This window comes from Borostomias antarcticus (genome assembly GCF_949987555.1).
Source record: "Borostomias antarcticus genome assembly, chromosome: 5".
Classification (NCBI taxonomy): Eukaryota; Metazoa; Chordata; class Actinopteri; order Stomiiformes; family Stomiidae; genus Borostomias; species Borostomias antarcticus.
The window spans coordinates 29,872,577-29,895,022 of NC_140238.1; the positions used below are offsets into that span (position 1 = coordinate 29,872,577).

At 43.2% G+C, this 22,446-nt stretch overlaps 3 protein-coding genes across 3 annotated transcripts in view; 2 read left to right on the forward strand and 1 right to left on the reverse strand.

Annotated features, from left to right (window-relative positions):
• Positions 1 to 47: 47 nt before the first annotated feature.
• Positions 48 to 14,389, forward strand: gnav1 (guanine nucleotide binding protein (G protein) alpha v1; the record flags this gene model as incomplete). The annotated part of the gene is made up of 10 exons (XM_084437615.1): positions 48 to 86; positions 1,065 to 1,200; positions 1,344 to 1,435; positions 2,350 to 2,442; positions 3,426 to 3,586; positions 6,852 to 6,980; positions 10,037 to 10,166; positions 10,533 to 10,604; positions 11,418 to 11,505; positions 14,199 to 14,389. The coding sequence occupies 10 exons, from the start codon at positions 48 to 50 to the stop codon at positions 14,387 to 14,389; spliced, it is 1,131 nt and encodes a 376-aa protein (XP_084293741.1).
• A 588-nt stretch (positions 14,390 to 14,977) lies between these two features.
• On the reverse strand, positions 14,978 to 15,736 carry npb (neuropeptide B; the record flags this gene model as incomplete). The annotated part of the gene is made up of 2 exons (XM_084439086.1): positions 14,978 to 15,106; positions 15,485 to 15,736. The coding sequence occupies 2 exons, from the start codon at positions 15,734 to 15,736 to the stop codon at positions 14,978 to 14,980; spliced, it is 381 nt and encodes a 126-aa protein (XP_084295212.1).
• A 3,919-nt stretch (positions 15,737 to 19,655) lies between these two features.
• Positions 19,656 to 22,446, forward strand: part of grin2aa (glutamate receptor, ionotropic, N-methyl D-aspartate 2A, a) — a gene marked incomplete at both ends in the record, with an annotated part of 93,179 nt that continues 90,388 nt past the window's right edge. The window contains 1 exon segment of the mRNA XM_084439087.1: positions 19,656 to 19,721. Within this exon segment, the coding sequence (XP_084295213.1) occupies positions 19,656 to 19,721 (66 nt within the window).

Below are 22,446 nucleotides of genomic sequence, written 5' to 3' on the forward strand. Positions count from 1 at the left end.
GCTGTTATACAGTAGCAGACTCGGGGTCTCTCAGAGAAGTTGCAGACATGTTTCGATGTTTCGATATTCTGCCAGACTCCCTACAGGTAGTCAATGCTCAAGTCTTCCTCATTTCCATGTAGCCTAGCCTAACATTTCATTATGCTTTGATAAAAGTGAACTTACTGATAACACTTTTACTATGGGTTGCATAGCCCAATCTTCACATTTAAAGGAGTAGTAAAGGGGAAATGCATGTTTAGCCCTGTTTTAAGGTTACTTATGATCATATACAATGGTTCAGATCAAAAGGTTGACAAAACTAGCACTTTTGAGAGTCTGATAATTGCTCTACCACCGTTTTGGTCATACAATGGATGTGGGTGGGCACCTTGAAAAATCATTCAAAAAACATGTTAAACTCTCAATTTCAAAGACAAGAAATTCAACTTGGTGTTAGTTGGTGTTCTGACATATAATTCGCCATAAAGTAAAATTCTAGTTAATCTGGAAAGGCTTTTTAAAATATTTAGCATAGAACTATTTAGTCGCAGCACATAGCCTACAAACTAGGTACCTAGCAACATAAACAATAACAATAGCTACCATAAGTAGTTCCGCTTCCTGAATCCCCTCTGCAGATTGATCTACACATCTACAACAGTCGCTTCAATACAAGTCAATGGATTTCATAAAATTATCAATAAAACCCTACAGGATTCATACTTTGCGGCGAATTTGATGTCAGAACACCAACGGACACCAATTATCCCATCAGTGAGTTTCTTGTCTTTGAAATCGAGAGTTTAACATGTTTTTGAAAGATTTTTCAAGGTGCCCACCCACATCCATTGTATGACCAAAACGGTGGTAGAGCAATTATCAGACTTTCTCAAAAGTGCTAGTTTTGTCACCGTTTTGATCTGAACCATTGTATATGATCATAAGTAGCCTAACCTTAAAACAGGGCTAAACATGCATTTTCCCTTTACTACTCCTTTAATTAGTGAATACTGACTGGCCGATTTCTATTGTGGCGGTGGACTGGTGGCATCATAACCTCTGCTTTTCTTCTTTGACTCCAGATATGCATGAAAATGTGTCTTGACCAAAATGTGTCTGAGGAAGAGAAAAAGGCTAAAATTCAGAGCTGTAAAATCGAGGGAGACTTATTTGAACAAGCCAGGAATGAAAGGGACGTAGTAAAGATCCTGATGCTTGGTAAGGCAGTGCATCTCTATCTAGAATGGGCTAGTGTTCATGCCATTCCAATGCTAAGTGGATATTTGACAAAGTGAACCTAATCCGGTATTGTTGCGACTTCCTTAATGTGTCCACTTCTCCTGCCCTGCTGAGTGGAGTAGGTGCTGCAGAGAGTGGGAAAAGCACCCTGGTCAAGCAGATAAAGATCATTCACAGTCATGGCTTCTCCAAGGCAGAGCTCATCAGCTTCAAGGTAAATCTGACCACTCACCTGAGCTGGCCAGAGGTCATTTATTATGTTGTTTGTTTGTTTTAAAGACATGGGTAGTCTGTGACATAAGGGAATCCCACCACACACGCACGCGCACACACACATACACACACACACACACGCACACACAGACACACACACACTTCATACCTCATGCTGTGAATGACTGATCTCAAGATGGAACCCCAACATGGATTCGATCGTGTTTACCCTTGTTGCAAAAGAATGCAAAACAAATGTTTGCAGTTTAACTAAATCCCAGGGGGAAGCAAATCCCATGAGTGGTGACGAACAGGATGGTATGAATGAAAGACCGTCACTGCCCTTTAGAACATGGAAAAGCTCTTTGATAAATGTGCTGTTGCCCTTTATATGAAATTACTCCACTAGTGTTTCATCTGGAGTGGTATGGTACTCATCAGACCTGGGTCCAAATACTAGGCCTATTTTAAAATACTTGAATTTACCTTTCTGTGCACGATTACTCTCGTCTGGCACGATGCAGCCAATGGGCTTTTCCCAAATGTGCAAATCCCACCCACTTGATACTCAGGGCAGACTCAAGCAAACGCTTCAGGGGCTGGACATATTTCAAATGGTATTGACCCAGGACCGGTGCGTAGCTGTCTGGGACTCTCTGCTTCCATGTGTTCCCTGCGGTGTCATTGAGGGAACTTTACTCTCTAATGCTTGTTGTGGTTGAATCAACGACAACTTTTGAAACTTCAGGGTCTAAATCCAGGTCCTATATATATATATATATGTGTGTATATATATATATATATATATATATATATATGTGTGTGTATATATATATATGTGTGTGTATATATATATATATATATATATATATATATATATATATATTATATATAGGCTCCCTTCTTTCTATACAGCCTGCAGTGCTGGACAACCTGTTGACATCTATGAAGGTTGTGCTGCGAGGTATGGGGGTGCTGAGGATCAACCTGGCCAACAAGAAGAACAAGGTGAGGAGCGAGACACGCCTAACTGACCGCCAGCTCCACGGTACTATGCGTTTGTAACACTGGCTACACCGTTCCCTCTGTCCGTTAGCCGAGCTAGTTCCGCCGTGTGAGACTAGCTTCCGTGTTCCGCCGTGTGAGACTGGGGCTGTGTTCCGAATCACATACTTCTGCTACTTACTACCAGTACCTACTACAGCTGCCCTTAGAAAGTACGTACTTTGCAAGCAGTAGGCATCCAATTGGGACATACTACCTTGTCATAACATTGCGCCTTGAAATTTGCCCACAGCCGTCGCTGTCCATAACACATACTGTTATGGACAGCGTACTGTAAAATACGACCGGATGTAGTAGGACATCCTGGTATTTTTGGCATACTGCATGTGGCATACTATGTATTGGGACATACTACATCCTGTTTTGGCATACTATATAGTAGGGTAGTATGCGATTCGGAACGCAGCCTGGCTTCCTTATTCCGCCGTGTGAGACTAGCTTCCTTGTACGTTTCCCCACGGGACTTGCGCTGTAGTGCTCAGGTGTCACCCTAGATCAGTGATTCTCAACCAGGGATCCATGAACCCTCTGTGGTCCCTGGCATAATTACCCTTAGTAATTACTTTCCCTTGGACAAGTGTTTAAAATAGATTTTTTTATGGTATTTTCGTTAAATGTATCAAAAATATGTTCAAATAATACAGGATAAGCTCATTATAAGCCTAGCCTATGATGAAATCCTCCCAAGAATCAGTCAACTTCAGTGGAGTGGGTGTATTTATGTCTCGACCCAGGGTGGGGGTGGGGGGGTCCTTCAGGACTTTTTTAAAAAATATGCCAGGGGTTCAGAGCTCAAAAAAGCTTGAGATCCGCTGCCCTAGATGTCAGCCTCGCGCAGGCGTAGCTGCCGCCTCCTCAACGAGTCACGATTACGAAGTGGTAGTTTTCATCGCTCTCGTCTGTGTTGTCTCTGTCGTCCCCCCCAGGCCCACGCCCGCGCCGTCCTCTCCTGCAACCAGAGTCTGGGGGACGACCAGGAGCTGTTCCCTTTCGTGGCTCTGGCGATCTTCACCCTATGGGCCGACCATGGGGTGCGAATGGCCACCGCCAGGGGCTACGAGTTTGAGCTGAATGACTCGGCGCTCTAGTGAGTACCTCGCACGCGGCAGCGCCCGATAGGGACTGACCTGGAGCCGGCCAGAGCGCCAACCGGGGACAGCCTGTTGTCACTTCCTTGTCAATACGACGTGATGACACTGCCTCTAACAATGCAGCACTTCCAGGAAACCATTCCCCTGACATTTACTAAATTGGAGGCTTAATTGCAGCCACATTCAAATGCTCTGTTTACCGATATCCTGCTATGAAAGGTTTAAGGGGGGATGAAACCGACATGATGATTGAATTTGAAACTACTGTGCGTGCGTGTTTCCTGAGTGGCGAGTAAGGAGGTGTGTGTGTGTGTGTGTGTTTACTACACACAGCAGGTGGTTGGGAGTGGAATAATTGGTCGAACTACTTGGGTTGTGGTTGTGATGAAGCCAAAGCAGCAGAATAGGGGCTGTACTTCACTCCTCTCTCCCCATCAGCAGGGCAGTGCGGTAGGACATAGTCACCTGGTTGTCTGCTGGTACGGTCATGCGGTCATCTGGTTGTCTGCCAGTACCAGTGTGTGTCTGCGGACATGTACGCTCTTATAACTAGGCTCCCGGGAATATGACTGGCAGTCTCTCCGCTGCTCCTGCACACAGCAGATATCCCCCAACGCAGAGCCCATTAACCCACTCTGCTCCCCTAATGGCCCGGCGCCGCCCGGACACCTTTGTGTCGGCGTCCCCCTCGTGCGTCGATCGGCCGCGTCGTGAAGAGGGAGACGGGCGGTCCTCGGGGAGTGACGCAATCGGGGCCTCGCAGGCGAAGCGCATCGGGTTTTTGTTTAGGGTCATTAAAATCCTAATTCGGTCTCTCTCTATGCCTCGTTTCAGGGACATTGCCTTTGATGATTGCTGCTGTTGAGTGATCAAGTGAAGTGTGAATGACGGCATTAGCATTCTGCTCCGTTCTCCCAGATATGATGGATGCTGGAGATGGAAGCCTTTTATTTGGACAGGGGGACAACATACTGAGACCAGGTCTCTTTTCACAAAATAAAGAAATGTCCTCACAACAGCTGCTCCTCCACCGTCTTATTTTATTGTGCAGGTACACAACGTTTCCACCTTGCTAGGTCTTCTTCAGGTGCCTTTGAACTCTTTTGCAGATGTGCCATGCTTACAAACTGCAGGACAGTTGCAGAGTGCAGGAAACTACAAGAACGGTGACAGTGTGCAGACGCAAAGGACAATTGTTGAATCGCTGGTAGAGCGTAGTGCATGCGCTCTCTTTAAATTAGCTTCCACTATAGATCCCTGTGTTTAATTCTGAACTGATGGCAAGAAATGGAAGAGAGAGATAGGATGGAGGAAGAGAGAGAGAGGATGGAGGGAGAGTATGTTCTTATAGGGGGAGAGAGGGTGTTCTTATCTGACGGACAGCGGCTGCTGCATTCTGATGTATTAGATATGGGTGTTTAGAAGCCCCCCCCCCCCACCAGCCAAGGAAGGGGGAAGACATGACATCAGAACCCTCTAACGGGTCTATGGCTGGGACCCGCGGACACAGCATGAGGAAGATGACCTCCCCTCTAGAACGCCTCCGTCAGAACCAACCCTGTTCTGATCTCAGTCTGGGTCATGACGGACTTTGACTCCGCCTGGAATATTCCGGGAGGGAATGAGGAAATTCAAAAAGAGATTTTTGGGAGCGATCGCAGTCGCAGAATAAACGCGTGACTCCCAGACCTCCTGCTCCTTTCCGAATGTACTGCTACGCTAGCTTTTAGGTTGAGCTTTCAAGCTGCTCCCGCCCCCCCCCCCCTCCTTCTGTAAACATTTATCGTCATGTGAAAGCTGCCAGTTAACTGGTTTTGAGAGATGAGTTGGCTTTCACAATCCGCTCACCTCAGCGTTGCATTTCCAGACGCAAATAAACCCCGAGGTCGGTGGCAGTCTGGCACTCTGTAGATAGGTTTCTTCTGTTTCTTCTGCCACCCACATGGCGTGGATGCGTGTGCCAATGTTGTGCCGCCCTATTCCTGTCGACAGTAACTCTGCACTAATAAAAATGTTCCTTTGTAGTTTTCTCTCTTCTCATCAGATGGTAGTTAATCTTTTTTAACTTTAGCCAAAACTAGATAACTAACTACTTTCATACGAGCCCTATACACATAAAATCCTGTATCGGCGCTTTATGAGCTGTCATAATATGACTACAATTCTTCTTGGACTGAGCAGTCAACTAATTGTAGTGGTCTTTGCATTATATAAATGTTTTTTACATTCACTGTCTAAAGCCCCTCATCCTATGAATCAAGCAAGATTTACTGTAACACATCTTTGTGTTTCAAACAAAACCATACAATTGTCAGAACTATGACTGGGTTAAAAATGAATCAAATAATTCAATTGATTCATGAATCCCAATCGATATTTTATTTAATGAATAAATGAATAAATGAATAGTTCATTAATTCATTCAATGATTCATTCATTCATTCATTCATTTTTGGAAATCGGTATCGATACCCAGCCCTAGTATTGATGTGTTGCATAACTTGGCAGTCATGTAATTAAGGTTACAGCTAAAAAAAAAAACAGTAACACTTTAGTAATTTTTAGTAACACTAACCGAATCGATATTGAATCGAATCGTGATAATCGATTCTGAACCTTGTGAATCAGAATCGAATTGATTCTGGAAATTCGAAGCGATACCCAGCCCTAGTCAGAACCTTGCTACAGTACTGTATACATTTCTGAGCAACCAGCAGCAAATCCATTCTGTTCCATTCATATTTTAATAAATATAGTTCAGAGCAACAACATTACCCGTTGTTTACCTCAACCCTCTCTTTGTTTACCTCAACCCTCTCTTTGTTTACCTCAACCCTCTCTTTGTCTGCCCAGTTTCTCAACCCTCTCTTTGTCTGCCCAGTTTCTCAACCCGCTCTCTGTCTGTCCAGTTTCTCAACCCTCTCTTTGTCTGTCCAGTTTCTCAACCCGCTCTTTGTCTGTCCAGTTTCTCAACCCTCTCTTTGTCCAGTTTCTCAACCCTCTCTCTCTCTGTCCAGTTTCTCAACCCTCTCTTTGTCTGTCCAGTTTCTCAACCCTCTCTTTGTCCAGTTTCTCAACCCTCTCTCTGTCTGTCCAGTTTCTCAACCCTCTCTTTGTCTGCCCAGTTTCTCAACCCTCTCTTTGTCTGTCCAGTTTCTCAACCCTCTCTTTGTCTGTCCAGTTTCTCAACCCTCTCTTTGTCCAGTTTCTCAACCCTCTCTCTGTCTGTCCAGTTTCTCAACCCTCTCTTTGTCTGTCCAGTTTCTTTGAGAACCTGAGTCGCATCACCGCTCCCAACTACATCCCCACGGCGACCGATGTCCTGAGGGTGAGGGTGAGGACGTGCGGGGTCATCGAGACCCAGTTTCAGGTCAATCGAATGGTTTTCAGGTAAGAGACCACCCCCCCCACCTGCAGAAGAGTTAAAATGCACATTTTCTTAGTCCCTTTGAACGTCTATGAAACTATAACTTATGCTGTGAGGGTAAGTTCAGATAATGTCTGACAATTTTGCTCCACCCACACAACCAAACAAGGCCACAGGATAACTTTCTGTGCTGCTTGTTGAATCTAGCCACACACACACACCTTTTTTTTCCTTCTAAAAGTCGTGTTGCCCCCCCCCCCCCCCCCACCCACCCACCCACCCACCCCACCCCACACACACACACCCCACCCCACACACATACACACACACACACACACACACACACAGGTGGCCCCGAGGGCCCTGAATCACGGGCTCTTGGGGGATACGGACGGCCCCTGGCAGGAGGCAGTGGGCTGAGACATGAATCACTGCTGCTGAAATATTGATAGCATCTCTCTGCCTGAAGCTTCTTAAGAGCGGAGGAGTGGACCAGGGGAAAAGGATTGGTTACGGGGAAACAGGTGATTTATGCAGCCTTACTCTCCCCCAACCCCCTTCCCCCCCACCTCACCCTGCAGCCTCACCGTCTCAAAACATGGTTCCTATCACCTCAGTACTGTTCCTATCACCTCAGTATTGTACAAGACATTCAACATTCAACAGCACATCCCGGTAGTTTGGTTTTAGGATTGAGCCCACGTGCAGGTCCTTACAGTTGCTCGTTACCCCTCATATAATTATTAACTATCCTCTTTAAATTGGTGGACCGCATTTAAAAGCATCCTGTGAGTCCCAATTTAAGGAGCATATTAATAATTATATGAGAGTTAACAAGCAACTGTAGGACCTGTATATGAACCCATCCCTAACACCACCCTACTGGGGCATGCTGTTGAATGTTAATGTGGGGCGGCTGTATAGCTCAGGAGGTAGAGCGGGTCGTCCGATGATCGTAGGGTCGGCGGTTCGAATCCCGGCTCTTCCTGACGACATGTCGAAGTGTCCTTGGGCAAGATACTGAACCCCGAATTGCTCCCGATGAGCAGGCTAGCACCTTGCATGGCAACTGCCGCCATTGGTGTGTGAATGAGTTTGTGAATGGGTGAATGAGAGGCCTGCGCGTGTTTGGGATAGCTGCGTTCGTTACGCCGAGAGCTTTCTGCCAGTCCAACCTGCATGTCTTTGTGACCTTCCCATGTCGAGATATGGCCGATTCAATCCCATGCCCGCGGTAGCTAGGTGGTGAAGTGGACAGTCGACCCTACAGCGGTCGGTCGGTCGGTCAGACTGGTTCTCTAATGATATTTAGTATAGATAAGAGCTTTAAAAGCAGGCAGAGAGACCAATTCCCTTAGTTCCAAGTCTTTTTGAAGGCTATTCAAGTACAGTTAAACACTTTCTTTCCCAGTTCTCCCCTTGGCACGGACAGCAGGATCACATCTTGTGATCTCAAACTTTAACTACCGACAGACCTCTGAGCATATCAGAGAGCAGATGTGGGACGAATGTTTGCCTAGGATAGCTTCATAAAGGAACAGGTACCAATGACTGAACCTCCGCAAGGGTCAGCGAACGCCAACCAGCCCTACAGTACAGTGTACAGTGATGAGTTGGTGCTTTACAGTTTGTGACAAATCTCAATTCACTGTGTCTAACATGGGCAGGTAATGGACAGGTGTATTCATAATCAAGCACTGGTAAAACATTTAAAAAGATTCAGAGATCAGTCTTCTGGCCTCAAAGGAGAAACGGGACCTGTTTCTGAAATAAAACCTTGTAAGCCTCATTTTTTTAAGAAGAATATTAAACTGAGCTTTAAAAGCAAGACGGCCATCAAGCCAGACACCAAGATATTTATAACGGGAGATATCTAACTAATTTCTTTCCCTGAGCAGTAAAAATGGGAGTTCTCGGGTTTCTTCCTATCGTTTGAGAAATGCATTACCTTTACAGTATCAGCATTTAGAGGCATCTTAAGATGTGAGAGCTTAGTCTGAATAATAATCAAAACGGCCTGTAAATTGGCAAGAGCCTCCATAATGGAGGGACCATCACAATATACCATGGTGTCATCCATAATTAAACAGAAAGATAAACACGCACATCCCCTTGCCAAATAGTGCAGATGCTGAAAGTGAACGAAAGTGTGACCCGGAACAAAAAAACCCTTGCACACTTCTGGGCTCCAGTATCAAATGGTTTATTGCACCAAGTGACATTTTGAACTACACATCAGACCCATAGTCTGATGAAGAGAGTGTAGCTCGGCACGTCACTTGGTGCAATAAACTGATATTTCTTGATACTGTATCATCCATAATTAACCATGTCACGAGGACATAAACAGCCTCTGCCTGACAGACGGCCTGACTTTGTCTGTGAGGCTAGATGGACGGCCTGAATGGGTTTCTCATTTTGGCCTGAATGGGTTTCTCATTTTGGCCTGAATGGGTTTCTCATTTTGGCCTGAATTAGTTTCTCATTTTGGCCTGAATGGGTTTCTCATTTTGGCGACGGCTTCAATTAAAGACGTGCATCTGTTGGAACTGAAAGGTCAGTGGACTGAGTGGGTCTGAATGACGGTTGGACTTGTATGGCAATTAGTCAGCTCTAATTAACTAACAAAGAATTGAGCCGACTTTTGTACAGCGACAGTATGTTGAAGTATATGAAAAAAAGCAGAGAATCTTCCACATCCCTCTGTGTTTATCACTGAGATGAGATTGTTTTATACATGGCGTGTATGCTACTGTATGGCATCTTTCATAGATGGTATGATGTACTTTGTGGAGTCTTGTAAGACAATAGAAGGGTTGGGGTGGAGAATCTTATTTTTTCCAACTGTCACTTCCCTTTTTCTAACACCTTGTGTTGGTTATGGTGGAAATCCAATAAATTAACGTGTCTCATATTATGGAATCCCATTATCTGTCTATCGTCACATGGGCTATAATTAGTAAATATTCTTTAATATAAACTGCATGTCATCACCTGTGCTCAGTATTTCTCCCATCGTCTCCCTCTTAGCAGTCCGAGGTGTTTATTTCCGGTGTCTCACTGGACGTGTCTCTGACAGGCTGTACGATGTCGGCGGCCAGCGGAGCGAGAGGAGGAAGTGGCTCAGCTGTTTCGACGACGTCTCCGCCGTGCTGTTTGTGGTGGCGCTGAGCGGATATGACATCACCTTGAAGGAGGACGCCGCCACGGTGAGACGTCCTACTGTCCTATACTTTGTCTTCACTCCCCGGACGATTCACGGTTAGAGAGGTCCTTTTGGCGCTGGTGGTGTCCTGAAAAAAACAAAATGTCAAATTATAGTGTGAGCTGTGTTTTATTTTCAAAATGTCCTCTAGAACCAGTCGGCATCGATTTTGCCATGGTGGTAAATCTAAGCAGAAACTTTCCCCCCCCGGTAAAAGTTACATTTTTGCCGATGGGTGAATATTCTAGGACAAAATGATGCAATACAGTATTTGCAACTTCTGTGTGCTTCATCTGTTTTGTGTCATGGTGATTTGTTTCACCCTTTCCTTCTCATCCCCTCTCTTTCCACTATCCTGTCGTCATCATAGAACCGCCTCCAAGAGAGCCTTGAACTGTTCACCTCCATCTGTAGCAGCACAGTTTTTGCAAGGACTTCACTGGTAGGTTTTTGCATCGTCTCATACTTCTCACGCTCGAAAAACACTTCTTCCACGACAGCCTCAGCTGACCGCCCCTCCTTAAAGATGAGCTCAAGTGAACCTGTACATCTGCTATACAATACCCCTGGAGGACACTGTCCCCAATGAAGGTTGCTTCTCGGTTGTCTTCGGCCTCTCCCGGCTGGCGGTTCGGCTTGTTTGGCGGGCAATGGCACAGCCCTCAGCGGTGTAGGCTAGCGACGCAGGTCTGAGTGCCCCCCGGTAATCACCTCCGCCCACCAGATTGAGCACGCTCTGCCCTGATTGGCTCTGACATGGATGATTTGCATCTGAGGCATAATTGAAGTGTTCAGGAGGCAATTTCAGTTCGAGCGCGTCGGCTGGAGGCACTGGTTATAACACTGTATAACAAGCTTGTTTAATGTGTTTCATTTATAGTTTAAAGCTATTTAGGTAGTGGCTGTATGCGTCATTGCGTCAGACTTTGATTGGATCACAGCGCTCGGGTGGGAGTGACCTTCCGACCTTTATCTCACGGGTCACCGCTTTACGTTTGATTGCAATTATGCCTCTCATGGCAAAGAATTATTGATCTATTACCATCATTATTATACACAGACAACACCAATTAAAACATGGACAATGTCTGCATTTAAACACTCACTCTCAGGTACACGATTGTTTGAGATGTGCAGTAGTTTGTAAAAAATGACATCTGTAAATACTTCTGTTGGAGCGTAGCCTAATTTGACCACAAGTTCATTTTTTTAAAGTTTTAGTCCCTGTTTAAAGTTCTCATGATGCGTCTTTCAGGTCCTGTTCATGAACAAAACGGACCTTTTCCAGAAGAAGATTCTACACTCAGGAAGGCACTTGCGACTCTACCTTCCCAGTTACAAAGGTCAGGCCACTGGAAGCTGGTTATTGCGCATTGAATTTCAATAAGGGTACCTTAAGCATTAGTTAATGCATTATTAAGCATTAAGTAACAGTTAACTAATGTCTCTATTAACCATTTACTAATGTTATTTGTTAACTAAGGTTAACTCACCTAACCCTAACTCTAACCTTAACTAAGTTATTAATTAACATTAGTAACCTAACCCTAAATAAGCATTAGTTCAGTTAACTAATGTTTTTGTGACCCTTATTGTAAAGTGTGACCCAAACCTGTATACCCCTCCTCTACCAGATGACACTAGCGTTTGTGCACGCCAGCCTAGCTGTCCTGGGTCGGCTTTTCTCCAAGGTAGCGTCAACTCTAAAATGACACATCACAAGCCCTAACGTGTGACACAATTGCTTCTGAACAAAAATCAATAAAACTACCCTTTCAATTTTAGTCAGAAATAATTACAACCAACCTAGACTAATGATAATTATCTACAGGTTATGAGTATATCATGTCCTACAGTGAAATCATGACCATGCTCATTGTTTAGTGCAGGCTACTGGCTGGCTAATCCTTTACTATAGCCACCGCCCAGCAATAGAAGACTTGTTCTCACACATCTTCATCGTAGGTCCAGGCAGATCTAGTCCAGTCGGTTCTCAACTATCCTACAGTAGGACTCTATTGTTCCTCAATTCAGTTCAACTTTATTACAGACTCAGGATGATAAGACAAATCATATAATACCTCTCACACATCCCTTGATTTATATATGCAGCACACGCCAATTACTACAGGTGTGGCCAGATTTCCAATCAGCGGTCAAGGTGTCAATCAAAATTAGTTCAATCAGTAATGTTTCAGCGCTCAGTTGCCATGATCTACAGTATATTGACTGCTCTAAATTATCTTTGCCAGCAGGTGTCAGTAGTGCACAAAGCATTTAATGAGGCATCGAGTAACAAATCTATTTGCTATATAATGTGCCTAGAAGCCTCTATTTTTCAGAAAGCCTCATTTCGCCATCACTACCTTTAGGTTAATCAAGCTGAAAATTCAAATGAAATCAAAAAAGTACATGTATAACTTCATATCAATAGAGGTGTTGAATTTGGGAGCTTTGTGATGGGTATTGATGTGATTCTGGTTCTCTACAGTGTAGCAGTGGAAGTGTACACTGTGATGAGGCTTGATATGTTGATATGTTGTGAGATACTGATAATGGATAATGACAGCACATCTTGACCTGTTGCTCTTTTGCGTTGCACAAACTCTTTTTTTTTTTTTTGTAGCTGTTGTCTGGTCAAAACATCTCCAAAATGACACAGAATTTTGAAAAGAACTTCCGAATGTCTGTTTTTGAATGTAAATTACATATAATGAGCTGTTTAGAATACATTTAATTGGTCCCAGGGCTGGGAGGTGTTTAGAGGTTGGAAAGGGTACAGTAGTCCCAGCTTTAAATTGATGATAAATAAATAACTTACAAATGGAGATGCAAGGTTTGGACCTGACAGCAGTGATGTACAGTAGTGACTCTTTTTTTTATATACAGCTTCATGTTTCCATAATAACCTCCTTCACACCTACACTTTAGCCTACATACAGTACCAAACTATAGCCTACATACCAAACTTAAGTTCTGTCAGAAATCATGCACTCACACAGAGGCATACAGTACAGTACAATGTGCAGATGCAGAATATTGCGGTATGCGATTGTGAACCAGTTCTGGTTGAGGGTTTTCCCAGGGGAATATGGATCTATATTCCTGCTCCTCTGAGCTCCCCTTCCTCTGAACTGTCTGACTGAAACAAGAGGGTAACACAGGACACAGAACCAACTCACGTGTGTATACAGTATACAGTGTGTATTATATTGATCCTGTATAGGTGTGTGCGTGTGTATACTGTATATGTAACCGATCTCAACTCGTCTGGATTTGTGTTTTTTCAAGGCACCCTACTTCATGGGTCTCGAACTCGTGTACTTTGACTCCCGACCGGCTACACCGCCGAAAAACTAGCTACCAGCAGTGTGAGAGGTGCCACTGCATCGCTCGTCAGTGTTGCTTCCACCTGCTGTTTTGCCGGCACTGGGTTTGAACTCGGGGTCCTCAGACCTGCCGACGCACGTGACCCCCCTCTCATCACCACTACTGCTACTCCACCGAGAAGCTAGCTATTCAGCCAGATGCTACTGTATTTATACTAGTGGACTGAGTTTATCTAACTCAGCTGGGCTTAACACACACACACACACACACACACACACACACACAGCCCCTCTGGTTGCGTTTGTGACACCCACCTGTTGGGGTTAGAAACACTCATGCATATTTCAGCCTCATTTCCTCCTTGGGGAACAGCAAGCCATGTTCAGATTCAGTTTGCAGAGCCAAAGGGGTTGTACAGTATGCTCTTTGACCCCCCTGGAAGTTGAGAATGAGGACTCCTGGTATTCGTTTTCTTTTCATATAGCATTTTTCTTTTCATATGGCCAAGACATAAAATGTTCATGGTGCACTTTCAGTGGATGTTCAGCCCCGTAGTCTGCGACTTCATACTCGGAAACGCCAATATTAAATGCGTATTTCCTTATTCATTGTGTACAGAAGTTGCTACAGTATGACGGTGAAGCTCAACTTCGCTCACCGTCGCCAGACCTCATCGTTATTCCTTCTTGCCGTCTCGTCACCACAGGAGCGGAGTGTGATGTGGACGCCGCGGCGCGTCACGTGACGGCCATGTTCGTGGCGTGCAACGCCGCCCCGGACAAGCAGGTGTATCACCACTTCACCACCGCCACGGACACCGACAACGTTCGGGTGGTCTTCCAGGTCGCCATGGACACCATTGTCAAGGAGAACCTGGCTACGGTCTCTCTGCTGTAGGACCCAGAAAGATGCACTCTGGAGTTTTCTACATTTTGTGTTTTTTATGCATTTTTACATTTTATTTGTCAACAAATGTCTGAGATGAGCCGTTTGTGGTTCTTTTGTAGAATGTTAACTTTCAGTTTGAAATGTGGGTAGACAGGACCAGGACCTGCAGCTAGAAAAGGATTTCAAATGAGCCTCTCAGACTAGACTAAACAGAATGTTTTTATTTATAAATGGGGGTCACAAAAAACTCCCAGAATAGTTTGTGTTGCATGTTTTAGAAATGCATTTTAATAAATTTTGAACTATATAGATATTTGGTACATTGATGCTTGGAATTTTGCCCAAACATTTAGGCTATTATATAGGTAATGCCACGCCATATTAGGTGCAATATAAGAATTTATTAATGAATAAGGGTATAGTCACATATAGGCCATACATCCTGTAACATACATTTTACGATTTTAAAGACAAAAATCAAGTGCATATTTTGGGAAAAGGGGTAATTAAAGACTGAGCAAGGATGAAAAAATTAAATGAGGGAAAGCCTCGATGAAACAATTCCTTCAGTCGAGCCTCCGTGACCAATCGAATGGCTCAGGAGGCAACACAGTCCGCCGAGTCGAGCGACACCAGCACGTCTGCTTTACACTGGAAAAAGCCCACGCCGTCCTGGAGAGGTTGGCAGCTCTGCAGATTGGGTGTAATTTCTGTGATACAAATAGGCTGTGGAAGAGGAAAAACACAAAGTTAAGATGTGCAATGTTGTCACACTTTTATTTCAGTTTGTCAACTCGTGAGGTAAAACGAGCACTAACGTGGTGCTGAACGGACAGCTTCCATGACAGCCACGCATGATTTCCGCGAGTGTAAACAGTATCCTACCTACAGTAGCCTACTTGATCTTCTGACCATGACATTTAAGAACAATGTTATGATATGCATACGTTGTGCTTTTGATTTATATAGCTTGTAGGCTTTGCGTGATGATTTATTTTACTTTTACGCACAATTTACGCACAAACGCCCTATGGTAGCCTCAATCTGTGGCCAGTCCCGGCGCCATTAATTTATCAGAGTTTCATGAAAAAGCTTTCGCCTTACCAGAGTTTTAAGCAATTTTTGTCTATTGCTAGTGTCTGAGAGCACGCTGTTCACTGTGGACTCTCCGCTGTCAGCTGGCTCAGCTCTCCTGGTGTACGGTGATCTCCGGATACCGGACAGCAAGCCTGACGCTCTTCCCACCGAGTAGTAGCTTGGACCAGAAACCTGCTTGTACCATGCTTCCGTTGGGCTACAAGACACGTTGATGGAGATTACAACCACTATTAAAACAAGTTTAACAGATCTGCCCATCATGTCGAACTCTACCGCTGGTGGTCAGTTATTCTGCTCCTTCACTTTAAACTTCGTACTGGTCCTGGCAGCTGCTGAATACTTTTTCTTTTTTCCCAAACGTCTACTCTTATATAGGCACCTCGTGATCGGATTCACATCGTCAACTACACTGGAGTGGATGATTCATATTTCCGCTTGAGAGAATTCCACTGTGGATTGACCAGTTTGCTTTGGGGAGCAGTGGGGTTGGTGTGAGTGGGAGGAGAGGGGGTTGATTGAAAATCTGACGATTAAAGCCAACCATCTTGCATAAACATTGACAAAAGGTCAAAACGGCCGAGGAGTAGCCTAGGATAGGTAGGATCCATCCAGCAATTAAATACAGTACAAAGTTATCTGAATTCATAGCTTCACTGTTTTAAATAATGACAACATTGCGCACTCACTGGAACTAAGGGGCCAAGCCCAGCTCCTGAAAAACGACCCCTTCCTGTTCCAACATGACCAGGCGTCCTAGTCCTAATTATATGCCGAGGCCTCATATGTCTATTGGACACACAAACACCTTTCAGTACTGGCTTTTCTATTTTTGCCAGGTAAGAAAGTCTAAGAATAATTTAGGATTCATTTGGTTTACTAAAATGAGAGGAGAATGAATGCATCTGACTGCATATATTTGTTGTGTTCATGGCTTGTAAATTGGGAACACAGGGTTATTTTAAGGACCATACATTGATACATAGTTGATGTCCTCCAGGTGTTCTGTGCCTGGCATGGATGCAGTAAAAGCCATTGTGATTATTGCTAATGCCTTGATGAATTTCACTGCGACCATGATCATTCTTTATATCAAGCGGTAGGTATTTCGCCAAGTTCACACCCACCACAAATCTTCTACTCTAATCTTTTGTTTCTGTTTACTTCTTAAGTCCTCTAATATCCTCTTGGTTTGTTTCCTCAGAAAATGAAACAGTTCTCCAAGGTGAAAAAGAACAGGTGTCAAAATTACATTTATATTGTAATTACAATAGCTTTAGGCTATAGTCTGGAATTTAATAAATGCTTGCCCACAACATTCAATATTGGTTTGTTAGTCATAGGAATTATACTTGACATGACCTTTTCAGGTATTATCAAGCTAGCCATGCAATTAATTAATTGTAAATTAATCACAATAATTTGTTTGGTCATTTGACAGTGAAGCTCCAACATGTGCGGTGCAAAGTGAGAGCACAAGCTATGTGCGCTTGATAGAAGTCGTCAGCGTGACTAATCTAAACCACAATTACATATAACGTCGCTTGTTAGAGCCCTGCCACTGCCGCCTTAGAAACTTAACATGAGAGAGAGAGAGAGAGAGAGAGAGAGAGAGAGAGAGAGCCCATGTCATCAACATCGCCACCCAGCACAAGGCCACCAAGTGAGATATTTACATACCTATTTAATTCCACATATTCAACCAGGAAGGTCTTGTTGAGATATGACTTCACTAAGACAATTTATACTGGCCTCTGTTAATTGTAACACGTGTTTTGTGGTTTGTCTTATAAAGTTATGGGTCTCTCAGGCCTGCAATACTACTGTTTCACCACTAGAGGTTAGAGAAGACACTGTACACCTGCAGCTGACTCATTGCAACTATCCAGTTAGTCATCCCTGCCTTTATAAAGTACAGCTGTATCCTTAGTTTTATGTGCTAAATGCAAGTACATAGGCCTACACATGTCAAGAAAACAAATGGTAAATTATTAATTATTTGAAGCTCATCTAATCTATTTTGCCATTTTGTATATAACAATCAGATGCATTAACAATGTTTTAGACCGGTTGACTAACTATCAGAGAGATTTATGAATGCATCCATGGTACAGGGCCAGCTAGCTGCCTGTACAGGGTCAAAGTTCACCTAGCCTCAATTATGCTGCTTCTCAATGAAGTGTTATTGCTAAATGTTGTTGAGGCTGTAACACTGGTTGATGTTTATGTCTGAGATCTGTTGTGCACTGTACTTTGTTGTGAATTGAACCATTTGTAGAGGGGTTTGAAATGTAGAAGGGCATATCACAGTCACGGATGTACCCTGTAGCTCAATGTTCAATATTTGGTGTTTTTGATATCTTGAATTTGATATCAATACATTTCACTGTTGTACTAGTTTAGTCAGAAATTGTGCCCGTTTTTTATTTTATTTTTAAAGTTCATACTAGGTATACATTTGGATACATTTGGAGACAAGAGGTTCACTGTGCCCTTGTTTGGAAAGAGAAACTGGAGTCTAGAATGTTTCCTCTACAATGTCCGCTAGTTATGCTAATTTTCTCTGCATCTTTTAATCAATTGTCAGATTCAGTCCAGATTCGGTTTGAGGGAGAGACGGGAGTCATGAGTCAAAAACATGAAGATAGGCCCCTGGTCATTATGACATTCAATTCAGTACCATGTTACATTAGGTGCATTTTTATTTAATGCATCTTCATTTCTCAGTATCACGCAGGAGAGAGTGATGTCTCCTGCTCCCAGCTGTCTATCTATGAAAAGTGACAGGTCTATAGATCCACCCTTAAACTTCAGAAGTGATCCGCTGCCTGATATGAAGTGAGAATATAAAGATTAGCCCAATAGGATCATTCCTTAGAAATCTCGAGTTTTCCTCAGTAGTTACAGATATTATACTCCTTTCTAAAAGACCTGAATATATTTATTGTAGATTGAATGCATCTTTATATCTTAAGTATCAAGCAGGAGAGAATGCTGACTCCTGCTCCCAGCTGCCTGTCTATGAAGAGTGACTGGTCTATAGATGCACCCTTAAACTTCAGACAACATCCTCATTTACATGGGTTAATCATGTAATTCTTACTTTAACTGCAGTCAGTTCAAAACAGTCACAGCAACATTTTTATCTTGGGAGGTTATTCAGAAATTATGCTGAATACTTTTGATTGAAGGCAGTTAAATATCGCCATCTTGTGGTTTGATTGATACCTTGCAATGGAGAATTAGAAATGTGCTCTAGTACTGCGATTCACAGATTTTGTGGAAATTGCTTCTTTCTGGAAAAATAAGTTTGAAATATGCACTGCCTCCTCTGCCCATAATTATTTAAAACTTCTTAAATTAAAAATATCTTTAAAATAATGTGTCCACACAGTATAATGCCTGAGTAGCATGTTTATTCTGCATCACCCAGGGCTTGAACTCACAACCTTAGACACCAAAGGAAAGTTATGATCTTGTTGAACTACCTGCCAAGTGAGAAGTCATAGATGGCTTCACAACATGACTTAAGCAATGACCAGGGTTGCATATAAATGTCACATCTAGGTGAGTGTGTACTGTAACATGAGGTCGGACCCAATCGCAGATTCAAGGCAGGTTCAGCAGTTTCCACAGAGACCGGGGAGACAGCTGGCAGTCTGGTCTGCTTGGCTTTCCAATAAAACTTAACTTGGGTTCTACAAAATAAAGTTCTAAGGGTAGGTTCTACAAAAGAAAGCTTCAACAAAAGAAAGTAGGAAGAATAAGAAAAGAGGCATCCTAACGATTGACTGGCGGCTGAGCTGTCCGGCCCCTAAAGAAGAAGACGACGACGAAGTAGAAGATTTAGGTTTGGTTTTATTCATCCCCAAGGAAGCTATTTTAAGCTTTTAGTAGGGGGGCCAGTCTCCCACAAGAAGAACAATCTTGGCAATAGGAAGAGGGATTGAGCCGCTCATCCAAATGAGAGGCAGCTGGAGCAGCTCGGTGCTGACCACATCCCTCTCTCCTCGTCCACCAGACGGGACGCCCTGGCGGTGCCCGAGATGGAGGAGGCCTCCTAGGGAATGTGAAGCTCTCCGTCGCCATCGCCCACTTGACTCAGGCGGTCGTGACATGCGAGGGGAGGACATGGCTCTGGCCACCGTGGCCCAGAGACATCTGACTCTCGCTGACCGCCATGGAGCCCGCGAAGAAGCTCCTGGTCAGCGCCGATGAGCCCCTCGAAGACGTGTTACACCTGATGGTGTGCAGGGGGGGGGGGGGCGTTCTCCGCACTAACGTTAGGAACACAGGCAATTTCAAGAAAGATGGACATTGCAGTATTTTTTGTGGATTTCAATGGACATGCTACCTGCCTGATATGCAAGAACAAAGTCTCCGTTCTAAAGTAATATAATGTCAAGAGCTATCATTACTAAACATGGAGAACAGTGTCATAGGGAGATGAGAGGAAAAAACGAGCCACACAGCTGAGAGGGCTAACGTCTCAGTCTTTCAAGATAAGTGTCTGGCAAGAAATAGAGTTGTAGCCTACAAATATATTCAAGTCTGTAAAGAAATGGAAAAAAACTTGAACTTTAATAAATGCAAGTAGGCTACAGGTCCTTGGCAGGCTTACAGTAGTGATGCATCTTGCAGCTAAAATTGAATAAAGTACAAATGTAGGCTATTCAAGATCAAATAAAAGTAAGGAAAAAAGATTTGTACTAACTGTTAAAATATATTAAAATGTATAGAAACCGGTTTGAATTTCAATCAATCAATCAATCAATCAATCAAAGCTTTATTTATATAGCGCATTTCATACCCAGAGGCAACACAATGCGCTTTACAGAGAACAAGGGAGGTGGGCAGACATCCCACTCCTACATATTCCAGAGGGAAGCAAAAAAACAGTAATCACCCGGGGGCCAGATAAGTGAGCTGTAAAAATTCTTCCCTGACCCCTCTCAACAAGGCGATCGAGCAAGCTCCTGGAGTATGTTTGTCTACCGGCTAAGAACATTTATAGAGCAATAAATAACATTAAATTACATTTTCAGAGTAAGAGAGGCTAATAACATCATAGGAGAGACATGGCAAACATCGGTGTATGTCTGTGTGTGCATAAATGTGCCTGGGCCCAGATAGAGGCAGGGGTTGGGGTAGGGTGGGGGGTAGGAAAAGGATACGGACCCGGGTTAGGGTGAGGGGATCTGAGCCCAGGACTGGTGTATGTCAGTGTGTGTGTGAATTTGAATAATGAAACAATTAGTTATGGAATAGTCTTGCAACATTTAGAGACTGACTTGTGAGTCTAGTTATGGAAATGAAAAATAACATTTTTTAGAAATATTGCACTTTGTTATAGTTAGTAGTACTTTTCATTGAAGTAAGTTGCATTGAAGTGGCCCTCCTATGAGTTGACGATACTAGCAGTGGCCCCAAGCCAATTTGAGTTTGAGACCCCTGCTTTAGAGCACTCAGCTTGTTATCCAGTTCTTTATTTCTTATTTTTCTATCTTTCTATTTTTCAAATATCAAAATGTTAAGGACATCACTGCTTTCTATTAGCTTTTTAATATCTTTTATACTTTTCAAAATATTCAGCTTTTTCAACATTTCTTTTCAATGGGGGCATTTTCAAACCTTCAACCTTCAACTTGAAGAATGAAACATGCATAACTGTGTTCATAAAATACTTACTGTGTATTAATCTATTAACAATTCTTTATAAATAAAGAATTAAGTACTTAATTAATGCTTCATAGTGTGCACTTATCATGGAGTTTTACCTGTATAATAAATTAACAAAGCTTTTATTAATGTTCTTAAGCAGTTTATAAACTGTTAAGTTTCTTTTATTAACACTTATAAATGTCTTATTAGCACATGAATGTTAATAAACATCTAATAAGGACATTATTACCTACTGTAACTAACGCTTAATAAGAGGACCTTAATATAAGTGTTTGACTGATAGAACTGATAGGATACATATTGAGCGACTGATCATTGATGTCTTTTCAGATCAAGTCAGCTGTGTAAGTTCTGTGAACTCAGGACATCCTGTTTGGTGAACATTATGTTTGGTGAACCAAACAGGAAACAAGGTTGCATAGCAACATAGTCCATGCGACTAACAAAGTCACATTTTAAAAGTACCAAACACATAATGGAAAAAATAAAGAGGTAATCTAAAAAACCTGTCAAAACTAATGTGAGGTTGTTATCCAGTGACATGTTAAATCCTGGATGCAAAAATGATCTTCCTTGTGAAGGAGAACAGTCTGATAACCCACCACTAGGTGGCAGAACCTAACCAGTTATTGATAAGACATGTGGCCACTATATTCTATGGAATATCAACAACACAAGAATAGTTTATACTGTGTGTGTGTGTGTATGTTTGTGTGTGATTAAGGAATGACACTTGCAATAAGATTTTTCTTTGAGGAGATGTAAAAGTCAACTGTGATTTTTAGAATACCCCCTACCATGCACAGAGGCACACACGCACACACACACACACACACACACACACACACACACACACACACACACACACACACACACACACACCTTCCCTTATTATGGGCAGACTGTAACCTCTGGATGTCCATGGACGATATTGACAGGGGAAAATCAATAGGAGAAGTAAATCATGTGAATTGATGGAAAACCTCTGCCTACCAGTATATGTTCACATGATAACATGCTATAACAAATCCTCCACAGGAGATCAAGAGGTCAGAGGTCATGTCCATTCAGCAGGCCGAGCACAGGAGGAAGGACAGGGAGATGCCTCAACCACCACTATCACACACGTTCCTATCCACCATCTATACGCTCCACTCTATCACCTCACTGGCGCAGTGTACAGTATATATTAAAGAATGTAGTCAGAGAGAGAGACAAAAATATTGTTGAACTTCCAAAGTGTAATATAAGACAGACGGTGACGATGTGTGTCATGGTGTAACCCATTC